At 39.5% G+C, this 13,112-nt stretch overlaps 1 protein-coding gene across 1 annotated transcript in view; it reads left to right on the top strand.

Moving 5' to 3' along the window:
- Sf3a1 (splicing factor 3a subunit 1) overlaps window positions 1–13,112 on the top strand; it is a 164,122-nt gene that overhangs the window by 36,598 nt on the left and 114,412 nt on the right. Inside the window, exon 6 of the mRNA XM_067139124.2 lies at window positions 10,314–10,441. Within this exon, the coding sequence (XP_066995225.1) occupies window positions 10,314–10,441 (128 nt within the window). The remainder of the gene's footprint in view (window positions 1–10,313; window positions 10,442–13,112) is intronic.

The raw sequence follows: 13,112 nt of genomic DNA, 5'->3' as shown, positions 1-13,112 counted from the left end.
ACAAGATCAGATGTCTTATTATTACTATTCTGTACGTTGTTAGCAGAGTGGAGATTCGAAAAATGTAAGACCCTGCTTAATTCTTGACTTATGTTACAGTGAAACCTCGATTCTCCATTTTTCGAGGGACCATGAAAACAAAACGTACAACACGGGAAAACGAAAAATCCTGGAATGAATGAAAACCATTAACAATTTGGCTAAACATCACAAAAATGAAATAAGTTATGTATAATTATAATCTTACAAAATCTCCTAAACCAAACCAAACGACAGCCCCAATGGGACTTTGCCTGCCAAGTGATCGCTGTTCAGCCCGAAGGCCTGCAGATTACGAGGTGACGCGTGGTCAGTGTGACGAATCGTCTCGGCTGATATTCCTGGCTCTCTAGATCGGGGTCGCCATTTCACCATTAGATAGTTCCTCAATTACAGGTAATCACGTAGGCTGCGTGGACCTGCAACCAGACGTATATCCAGGTAAAACTGCCTGACCTGGTCGGAATCGTTTCTGGGCCCTATGGATGAGAGGCAGGCATGTTAAACCACGAAACCGCATTCATTACCGGTATGCAAATTCAGAATTTCGATACTTCATATTCAATTTTACAGGGGAATCTTTGTCAATTTCCCGTGATGACTTCTTTCAGTTCAGCAACTTTGATTGGCTAAACTCTTCGAAAAATCTTAATAACGCCAAGACAATCGACCACAAGTAGGTAGTTTTTAATTCTATCATCTAATAAAATAAAGAACATTAGATACAAAAGCGACCAACATGATGGCGAAATCCCTTCTTTTCTTAATCTTTCATTGTAATTGGGTCTCCGGTATACTGTTTGTAGGCAGTTGCTGGAAATCTTGTTCCGCGTAAATTAGGCCTACATCGACTTTTAAAGGTTATGTTGAACTCGAAAACATGGTTTCAAATGTAAGTATCAATTCTCACAAGTTCTCGAATACATTATATTCAATTCTGCCCGTCACTAACCCAATCAAATTGGAACGATAAAAGAAATATCGAAACTTCAGAAATTACGGTTATTCGTAACCTTGAGGTCACCTGGAAAGCGTGCTCGCTGCACATATCAGTACGAGTTGGAAATGATACAAACCATTTAAATGTAACATGCGCAAAATAAAACAACTGCAGTTTTTGGTATTTTAACACGAAAACGTAATATTCCCAGTCTTACATTAGGACCTAAACAGTAAAAGGCAATCCCAAGACCTCCCATGACTTTCTTTTTTAATGTAAGGTGTAACATCTGTTCTGGTCTCGCTAACATAATCGTGTACGATAATATTAAAATACTAAATTTGTGTTAAGAAGGAGCAGTTTCGATTCCTACCTGAAAGCCTAGTTACTCTACAGTGCCCTGAGGAAAGTGCCGAAAACCTGTTCGGCAGTATGATCAAAAAAATTTAAAACTGTAAACATCTAGCCCTGGACATAATGTGGACGTTTTATAAGTGCGAACATTTGATGAAACTCGCTCTGTCTTCAAGCAGAGCTGTTGAAATGTCCCATGTCTCCTTACAGTAATTGTAAATTGTTGTGGCCACTCTCTGCTTTATGATTTTCCAAGATTCTCTACACAATACCACCCAAATGCGATGCTAAGATGGTCCTTTATGCAAGTTCACCGCCAATCGCTTTTCCAGTACCGGTACAGTACTTGCTCTAATTATCGCAATGACTGGGCGTTAACGCCAAGATCCATAAGTATGTCATAGCCGTCCTTTCGTGAGATATAGCTTATTAAAAAACAATTGATCGAGGATTTAACATTGATGGGACTAGAATTTCTGGACGGTTGATCCAGGAAATCATTTCCTCGAGGAACGGTTAATGCGGGATTTTAACAATGTGATTTAATTACAATGCTCGCAGGACCACGTAATTTAAACGCATATTCCGGGAAAACGTAGTTTCCGGGAACGGATAATCGACCTCTTGTAACACCTTATTATATTCTTGTTGCTGTGTGATACTGTGGTCCAACTTTTCATGACACACTTCTATGGATTTACCTAGATCACGCTCAGGTTCTTTCTGAGAATTCTTGACCGATCCAATTCCCTGCTTCATTTCCACAAGTTCATACTTCATTTCTCCAAGAGCTGTTTCTAAGGATTTTTGGGTCTTCTTCAGGTTGATTACTGTCCACAGTGCCAGCAATATCCCCCTCATGCTCGATTGTTGAGAGACTGTTACTTTTGTCAGTGCAACTGTCACATGTCCAACAAGCAACTGTACTTCCTAAACTGTCAGTGCCCTCTTTTTGTAAATTTAGACACTTTGTATGAAATGCTTTATCACATAAACCACACGTAATCCTGTTAGTTTTATCTGACCTAACTGATGTTTTATTTTTACAGATATTGCACATATCCATTGTTAATAGTCACTGAGCTCCGAGAATATAGACTGGCGACATGAAGAGAGATGATGGAGCTTGAAATATTTACTATTCCTTGAGATTGACAGTAACTGGTTGTATAAATACTCTTTGCACAGATTTCATACGTGGCTACACTGGAAATATTTTAGTATTCCTTGGGATTGACTGCCACTGGTTTTATAAATACTGTTTGCCCAAATTTCACAGTTGGATACACTGGAAGTAATTTACTATTCCTTGAGATTAACTGTTGCTGGTTGTATAAATACTCTCTGCCAAGATTTCACAGTTGGCTACACTGATCCAGTGTTTATCCTTTGAGGTTATGATGAAAAACATACGCTATTATAGTTCAGTATTTGACTTATAGTATAAGTTACAAGATCAAACAAATAATTATCGAAGATGTAACTTACAGTTTAAGAAGAGACCACTCTCACTCTTGTGTCGCCAATAAAACCATCACATTTTCATAATAATGCGGAGCTCACACAACACACGTTTTACACTACCATGCTACCCATTCTGTTCTTATCATACGTAATACTTATTCATCTATACATCGCTTTGGTTTCGTCTTATAATGTACAAATTACAGACCATATAACACTTAAAATTAATCTTACATGACTAAAATTATACACTCTCAAGTTTAAAATGTTAGTAAAGTCTGTTTCTTCACCATCAACATTTCTCACTCGCGATATGTATAGATATCCGTACGAGGACAGTTTGAAAAGTTCTTGGAATCACCGCTAGATGTCAGTGCTAGAGCAACGAGGTTCCCGCGCAATAATCACACATCCTTTGTGAGTGAACACGTGGCGCGTCAGTGCTCTAGCTGCAGGAGTGCGGTAGTGACGACTCTTTGTTGTTCCCGCGTAGTGATTTGTGACAATGGAAAAACTGAGATTCGAGCAGTGATTAAATACTTTGTAAAGAAAGGTATGAAAGCAAAGGAAATTCATGCCGACTTTCAGAATACACTGGAGGACTCTGCTCCTTCATTTTCAACAGTTGCCGAGTGGACCAGCGAGTTTAAATTTGGTCGGGAGAGCTTGGATGATGATCCGCGTAGTGGACGGACAAAAAGTGTTACGACCCCAGAATTTATCGCAAAAGTGCATAAAATGGTCATGGAGGATCGTCGACTGAAAGTGCGGGAGATTGCTGAAGCTGTAGGGATGTCTTCTGAACAGGTATATTATATTTTAACTGAAGAATTGGGTATGAAAAAATTATCCGCAAGATGGGTGCAGTGGCTCTTGACATTGGACAATAAACGCACCAGATTGGAAATGTCCAAACAAAGTCTGTCTCGTTTTCAGTGCAACCAACAAGATTATTTGCGCCGGTTTGTGACTACAGATGAAACTTGGGTCCACTACTATACTCCAGAGACAAAACAGCAGTCAAAGCAGTGGAAACATGCTGATTCACCACCACCAAAGAAAGCAAAGGCAGTGCGTTCGGCCGGAAAGGTCATGGCCTCAGTTTTCTGGGATGCAAAAGGCATTCTGCCGATAGATTATCTTCCTACTGGCCAAACAATTACGGGATAATACTATTGATGGTTATGAATTTCATGTTTTTGGTCCGTATTGAACTGAGAATAATATATAAGTAATAATAATAATAACGTAAATGTTTCCACCTTTTCAATACAATATATTCACAAAATTACAAAATTATACGGTACTAGTTTCGACCCATCTAGGGGTCATCATCAGCCGTATTGGAGCAAAGATCATTTGTGGCGAAATCCTAAGACAATATTATTTTAAAGAATAACAAGTGAAATGAGATGTTATGGTAATAGTTAATAATACAAGGAATATATATACTAAGAGGTTTTTAACAAAGAATAAAGTATAAATGGGGTGTTGTAAAAATTATAATCATGGAAATCAGTAAGTTCTTGTATTGAAATGAAATATGGCTTAGGAAGAGGGCTTAAGGTGGGGCTGAAGGGTGCGGGAGAAAGTGTAATTGTCTTGGAAAAGTACCTTTGATTAAATTTAGGATTGAGTTTAGGTTGGCTGCATTATTGTTTCTGAGGAAAGTGATAAATAGATCGAAGAGTATGTTGGGTTTCTCTGAGATTTCATTGAGATTGCGACTGGCATTAAAGTATTGGTCTAGGTGTATGTAGTAATTTTCCATTATGTTCAGTAAAGGGCCCTTGTTTGCTAATACGAGGATGTCAATGTCTTGTTCAATATTGGTGAAATTATGGTTATAATCTTGCATGTGTTGGCCGATGGCTGAAAACTTGTTGTATTTTATTTTTTCAGCCATCGGCCAACACATGCAAGATTATAACCATAATTTCACCAATATTGAACAAGACATTGACATCCTCGTATTAGCAAACAAGGGCCCTTTACTGAACATAATGGAAAATTACTACATACACCTAGACCAATACTTTAATGCCAGTCGCAATCTCAATGAAATCTCAGAGAAACCCAACATACTCTTCGATCTATTTATCACTTTCCTCAGAAACAATAATGCAGCCAACCTAAACTCAATCCTAAATTTAATCAAAGGTACTTTTCCAAGACAATTACACTTTCTCCCGCACCCTTCAGCCCCACCTTAAGCCCTCTTCCTAAGCCATATTTCATTTCAATACAAGAACTTACTGATTTCCATGATTATAATTTTTACAACACCCCATTTATACTTTATTCTTTGTTAAAAACCTCTTAGTATATATATTCCTTGTATTATTAACTATTACCATAACATCTCATTTCACTTGTTATTCTTTAAAATAATATTGTCTTAGGATTTCGCCACAAATGATCTTTGCTCCAATACGGCTGATGATGACCCCTAGATGGGTCGAAACTAGTACCGTATAATTTTGTAATTTTGTGAATATATTGTATTGAAAAGGTGGAAACATTTACGGGATAATACTATGCAAACCTCCTAGACCAACTGCAGGAAAAGATACGCGAAACAAGGCCTGGTTTGGCAAGGAAAAAGGTCATCTTTCATCAGGACAACGCTCCGCCACACACAAGTGTTATCGCCATGGCAAAACTTCATGAACTGGGGTACGAATTGTTACCACATCCACCTTATTCACCTGATTTGGCACCATCAGACTTTCATCTATTCCCCAAGCTGAAAATTTTCCTTGGTGGACGGAGATTTTCTACAAGGGAAGAACTGACAGCCGAATTGGAGAGGTATTTTGCAGGCCTGGAGGAATCTCATTTTCGAGATGGGATCAAGGCATTGGAATATCGCTGGACCAACATTTTTTTTCTTCAAGTTTTTGATTGCAGAGTCGGCACATCAATATAGGGCATCTGTATCCTTACATAAAAATGTCCCGATTTGTGACTTTTGGCAAGCTGTTTGATTGTCACTTCGCTTCTACCCATGGCTAACAGACAATAAAATAAATCGCTACCGTACTTTTAAACAGAACTACTACTTAACACCAATGTCAAGAATAACTGACTAAGATCAAGGGTCAACGCACAAAAAGAATGAACGTGATGCTTGAAAGTGTATTTGCTGTTTGATTGACTGGTCTTTGCAGTGTTCTTTAGCCAGTGAAAGAAATTTCACACATTGAATGATTTAACCCTTTGGCCTGCCATTACTTGTGAAAGGAAATATTCCCTTACATACTATTTATTTTTTCGTCACTTTAACATAAATTTGATTAATCACATAGGCTACATAAGAATACACAAAGCAAAGTGAGCTTTTAGCTCGTCTGTAATGACAGGAAACCAATGTTTTTGTTCGTAAGTATTACTGGTTTCAAGGGAAGCAGATAAATTAGCAAGAAATGTAGAGGCATAGGCATTGGTTTCCTTAGTAACGTGATCCCAGAACTGTGGGGTTAGAAATTCATTCTCTAAGTCCATTTCTTTCGGATTATTACCCAACCCCATCCTCACTATAGAGTGAATTTCAAAAACTGGTTTACATGGTACAGAAAGAGGCGTATTGTCAACAAGATCATAATTCCAAGTATCATTTTACTAGACTTCTCAACGGGCGAGTTGGCCGTGCGGTTAGGAGCGCGCAGCTGTAAGCTAGCTTCCGGGAGATAGTGGGTTCGAACCCCACTGTCGGCAGCCTTGAAGATGATTTTCCGTGGTTTCCCATTTTCACACCAGGCAAGTGCTGGGACTGTACCGTAATTAAGGCCACAGCCGCTTCCTTCCCATTCCTAGGCCTTTCCTGTCCCATCGTCGCCGTAAGACCTATCTGTTGATATAGATGTTGATTCCCATAGGGAATCTGAAATATTTGTCCTGAATGAGCAAATTTATAATACCAATATAAATTTGCTCATTCAGGACAAATATTTCAGATTCCCTATGGGAATCAACATCTATATCATCTGATGGCCAAGCAGGCATCAATTTTTAGTGATGAGACAAAGTCTCTTAGTGCATTGGCACTGCCGGTGGCTCCAGTTAGCCTACGCAGTGGCCTCCACGGTATGCACTGGCCAGCGTATTGGTAAGTGTGCTAGGTACCAACTGATGAGCCCACCCTAGCACATGAGGGCGAAACGCTGGCAACCAAGAATGAGCTAGCTGGAAAATTTATAATGTCCAATAACGGACCATTTATATTGGTATTATAAATTTGCTCATTCAGGACAAATATTTCAGATTCCCTATGGGAATCAACATCTATATCATCTGATGGCCAAGCAGGCATCAATTTTTAGTGATGAGACAAAGTCTCTTAGTGCATTGGCACTGCCGGTGGCTCCAGTTAGCCTACGCAGTGGCCTCCACGGTATGCACTGGCCAGCGTATTGGTAAGTGTGCTAGGTACCAACTGATGAGCCCACCCTAGCACATGAGGGCGAAACGCTGGCAACCAAGAATGAGCTAGCTGGAAAATTTATAATGTCCAATAACGGACCATTTATATTGGTATTATAGACCTATCTGTGTCGGTGCAACGTAAAGCAAAAAAAAAAAAAAAAAAAAAAAGGAAAACTAGACTTCTCACTCGCTCTTGTTGCATTCTGGTTTTGTCACGTAGTTTCAATTGGCACTATCATCTCGGAACTGAAATCTGAATCACTTTCATCACTGTCATTTGAAGAAGTAGTATTTTCACTCTCCAGAAAATCTTTTCCACTTTCAACATCACTATTTTTAAGCCAGTTACGAATAAACTCATTCATGCCGCACTTGGATGCCGCCATGATTGTTTACAACGAGCGGCGAAATGAGGTGCTTTTTATTTTCCGTATTTCAGCTCAGAGTTACTATTTACACAGATAAAATAGCTTCAGGTATCGTCTGATATCAATCGGTTAGGCTGCAAGACTAAGAGAATAAATCTCTCCGACCAGCTAACTGCGATAATGAACTTATAGATATTCCGCGCACCAAGACGGAAGTGTCTGTCAAAGCATGTTACCGCTTTACGATCGCAATGGGCGCCGTAATAATTATTTCTCCTGAAATAAATAACAACATTTACATCTTATTTTTAAGAAAAATGCATCTTTTTAAAAATATATATGTTTATTTCGTATAAAACTGCGAGTTTTGCATCTATTTTGCATAAATTGTATAATTTCGCATTTTGAACCAATTTCGCATTTTATCGCAAATTCGAAATCGCTAGAAACCACCCATACGGGTCATATAAGATGAAGGCACATACACTGACAAAGTTTCAGCATATTTCGCATTTATTGCAAATGCCAAAAATCACAAACTCTAGTGATTGGGTGTCACTTGTATCAGAAGTCTGTATGCGAGATTTCCACACTCCTAAACATCCCTATGTCCACTGTTTCTGATGTGATAGTGAAGTGGAAACGTGAAGGGACACGTACAGCACAAAAGCGTACAGGCCGACCTCGTCTGTTGACTAACAGAGACTGCCGACAGTTGAAGAGGATTGTCAAGTGTAATAGGCAGGCATCTATCCAGACCGTCACACAGGAATTCCAAACTGCATCAGGATCCACTCCAAGTACTATGACATTTCGGCGCCAGGTGAGAAAACTTGGATTTCATGGTCGAGTGGCTGCCCATAAACCATACATAATGCAGGTCAATGCCAAACGATGCCTCGCTTGGTGTAAGGAGCGTAAATATTGGACAATTGAACAGTGGAAAAACGTTTTGTGGATTGACGAATCACGGTACACAATATGGCGATACGATGGCAGGGTGTGGGTATGGCGAATGCCTGGTGAACGTCATCTGCCAGCGTGTGTAGTGCCAACAGTAAAATTCGGAGGCGGTGGTGTTATAGTGTGGTTGTGCTTTTCATGCAAGGGGATTGCACCCCTTGTTGTTTTGCGTGGCACTATCTCAGCACAGGCCTACATTAATGTTTTAAGCACCTTCTTACTTCCCACTGTTGAAGAGCACTTCAGGGATGGTGATTGAATCTTTCAACACGATCGAGCATCTGTTCATAATGCACGGCCTGTGGCGGAGTGGTTACACGACAACAACTTCTCTGTAATGGACTAACACCTTTGGGATGTTTTGGAATGCCGACTTCGTGCCAGGCCTCACCGACCGACATCGCTACCTCTCCTCAGTGCAGCGCTCCATGAAGAATGGGCTGCCATTCTCCAAGCAACCTTCCAGCACCTGATTGAACGTATGCCTGTGAGAGTGGAAGCTGTCATTAAGGCTGAGGGTGGGCCAACACCATATTGAATTCCAGCATTACCGATGGAGGCCGCCACGAACTTGTACATCATGTTCAGCCAGGTGTCTGGATTCTTTTGATCACATAGTGTAAATTTGTTAGGTAGGCAACCCACTTGTCAGAATTTTCATGCAATTGCTTGCCTTTCCCTTATGTTTGTAATTGGCTAGTTTCGCCCGTGTGTTGTTGTAATTAGTGTGCTGTCCGTTATTAGCTGTATAGGAACGCATTGTGCGAAATGCTTGGCAATATCGATTTGTTTTTTTTTGAAATTGAAGTTTATCATATCAGTTGCGAGTACAACTTTCTCTGACATATTTTCATCCTGCTGCGTGGGTTTTCAGTGTTCTCTGCACTTTCAATAACCGTAAGCTTTCCTTTAGTTTTGAATGAGCGATATGTGAACTTGTAGCCATACTTAGTATGTGGCTCACTCTTCATTTCTAGTGTACTACTGACACTTTAAAGATGAAGACCAGATAACACAATTCACTGTTTGAGGTGAAGTGGTACCAGCACCAGCTGTATTTCAAATAATGGGCACACCCAAGTTTTTCTTTGCTAAAGTCCAGAAAAAATGCGGGTGGAGTATTTACGTATATATGGTAAATGCGACAAATCAGTAACAGTAACTTTAACAACAACAACAAAAGCAAGCTAAAACAATAACCACACAATAACAAACTTGGGCAAAACGAACGCTGAATCACTTGATAACTTCACGATTGTACACCAGTGTAGCTTCTCAAAGGATGAACGTGCAAGGGAAAGCGGAAGTTCTGTGCTAAGATTTGGACCATTGTTATTTAATTTGGTCATCATGCCATGAAGCCTTTTAGGTTAGTTGAGACACCATTTTACTTTGATTTTTCATCCTACTGTACAGCCGGAATTTGCATAAATAGCGGGATGCATAAAATGTTACAAACGTAAATTTGAGGATTTTAATAGATTGTGAGTATAGGAAATCTGAGAAGACTATTAAAAAATGTTGTGAACAACAGAAAAATGTTGAATACAGGAACTTAAAAGTGGGGTAATACTGTATTGTGTATCCCTAGCAGCTTATAACCCCTGATGTAAGTCATTACTAATTCAATTTCATATATCGGTTAAAGTTGTCATAATTATGTGAACTGCTCATTATATTTGTTATAAATTTATTTTTATGCTTGTAAATATGTGCTTTGTAAAGAATGACATAAGATTCTGTTATATTCTGGTTTTCAGTGGCATATGCACAGATTGATTGGCACGATTTTGTGGTTGTGGAGACTGTGGACTATCAGCCATTTGAAGTTGGAAACTTCCCTCCACCAACAACACCAGATGAAGTTGGTGCTCGAGTTCTCATGCAGGTTAGTTCAAAATTTTGATGGTTACCTGTTTCTTTTTGTTAAGAAGGAAGACATACTTTCAAGTGTCGACTCAGTAAAATGTAACTTGCAGGCTTTTCACTCTGTTGAATATGCAAGTTCGATATAAATATTACACTATAACATACCTATAAAAAACCCACACTATTAACACATTGCAGACGGCCATATTTGAATGTGCTATCCTCCAAAAATCGCGGTATTTTTAATGGTTTGTGAAAATTTTTCAATGCTAGGGTAAGCCATGATTATAACTACTTTTGGAATGCATAGAAAGATCACACTTTCTTCTACACAAAATTGAGTTTTAATTATCATAATAGTGCAGCAATTTTAAAATATAAATTTATGAAAATAACATGTTTTACAAACAAAAAAAAATCTGACGCAGCTATGGATGCCAGTTTGGTTAATATTTCAAAATTTGACTTTGTGGGCACATCTACTGAAACACACTAATGCAGATTCTAACCTAATTAGTCAATTGAAACCGGTATTCTGGTTTACAACAAGGAATTTGCATTCCCACTGTTCTTTGTTTGACAACGGTGTTGCATCGAGTTGCTGCAGGTACACGGCAAACACCCACATTTTTAGGAAGCGGTCTAAAATTGTATTACAGAGCCCACTTCAAGGAAGCGGTGTAAAACTACGTTACACTTCACACCAATTTGAAATGAGCTAATTTTCTACATTTACTAACCTGAAGCGCCAGAATCATCATGTTTACTTAGTGTGTAATTTTTATCCTCATCCTCATTTTCAGAAATCGTGTCTTCCATAAGAACATCCATTATGGATTCGTTGTCGAAATTTCGTACACTTGAATTAGACATGCTAAATACAGTGAAACCTCGATTCTCCGTTTTTCGAGGGACCATGAAAATAAAACGTACAACACGGGAAAACGGAAAATCCGGGAATGAATGAAAACCATCAACAATTTGGCTAAACATCACAAAAATGAAATATGTATAATTATAATCTTACAAAAACTCCTAAACCAAAGGGGATAAAAAGGGGATTCTGGGCCAGGGGCTAATGCGCAAGATGGCCGCTATACATGGGCTTTTATGGGACTAACTCCTGGTGCCTGCGCTAGGGGCTACTGCGCAAGATGGCGGCTATACATAGGCTCTTCTATAGAAAGCTAGCCATGGGGAGACATAGGGCTTAAGAAGACGGCCTATGGCGATTGCACAATATGGCCGCTATACCCGGTTGCGCGAGATGGCGGCCGCGTGCAACTTCCTAGTGCTAGGACACCCGAGTGGGACTTTGCCTGCCAAGCGACCGCTGCTCAGCCCGAAGGCCTGCAGATTACGAGGTGCGCATGGTCAGTGCGACGAATCCTCTCAGCCGATATTCCTGGCTCTCTAGATGGGGGTCGCCATCTCACCATTAGATAGCTCCACAATTAAAGGTAATCACGTAGGCTGAGTGGACCTGGAACCAGACTTATATCCAGGTAAAATTGCCTGACCTGGTCGCAATCGAACCCGGGCCCTCTGAATGAGAGGCAGGCATGTCAGACCGCGAAACTGCATTAATTACCGGTACGCAAGTTCAAAATCTCTATACTTTATATTCAATTTTACAGGGGAATCTTCGTCAGTTTCCTGTGAAAACTTCTTTCAGTTCAGCAACTTTGATTACGCTAGCCAAACTCTTCGAAAAATCTAATAACGCCAAGCCAAACGACAATCGACCACAAGTAGTTTTTAATTCTCTCATCTAATAAAATGAAGCCCATTAGATACAAAAGCACCCAAAATGATGGCAAAATCCCTTCATTTCTTAATCTTTCATTGTAATTTGGTCTCCGGTATACGGGTATACTATTCGTAGTCAGTTTCTGGAAATCTCGTACCACGCAAATTAGGCCTACATCGACTTTTAAAGGTTATGTTGAACTCAAAAACATGGTTTCGAATGTATCTATTCTTAAAAGTTCTCGAATGCATTATATTCAATTCTGCCCATCATAAATTCAATCAAATTGGAAAGATAAAAGAAATATCATCAAAACTTCAGAAATTACGGTTATTCTTGACCTTGAGGTCATCTGGAAAGCGCACTCGCTGCACATGTCAGTACGAGTTGGAAATGGTACCAACCATTTAAATTTAACGTGCGCAAATAAAACGACTACGGTTTTTGGTATTTTGACACAAAAACGTAAAATTCCCAGTCTTACATTAGGACCTAAACAGTTAATAGGCAATCCCAAGACCTCCCATGACTTTCTTTTTTAATGTAAGGTGCAACATCTGTTCTGGTCTCGCTAACATAATCATGTACGATAATATCAAAAATACTGAATTTTTGTTAGGAAGGAACAGTTTCGATTCTTGCCTGAAAGCCCAGTTACTGTACAGTGCCCTGAGCAAAGTGCCGAAAATCTGTTCGGCAGTACGATCGAAAAAATGTAAAAATATAAACATCTAACCCTGGGACATAATATGGACGTTTTATAAGTGCGAACATTTGACGAAACTCGTTCCGCCTTCAAGCAGAGCTATCGAAATGTGCCATGACTCCTTGCAATTGTTGTGGCCACTCTCTGCTGTATGATTTTCCGAGATTCTCTAAACAATACTACCCGAATGCGATGCTAAGATGGTCCCTTATGCAAGTTCACCGTCGATCGCTT

Source organism: Anabrus simplex, chromosome 1 (assembly GCF_040414725.1).
Source record: "Anabrus simplex isolate iqAnaSimp1 chromosome 1, ASM4041472v1, whole genome shotgun sequence".
In the NCBI taxonomy this organism is placed as follows: Eukaryota; Metazoa; Arthropoda; class Insecta; order Orthoptera; family Tettigoniidae; genus Anabrus; species Anabrus simplex.
This window is presented reverse-complemented; position numbering and strand designations above follow the sequence as displayed.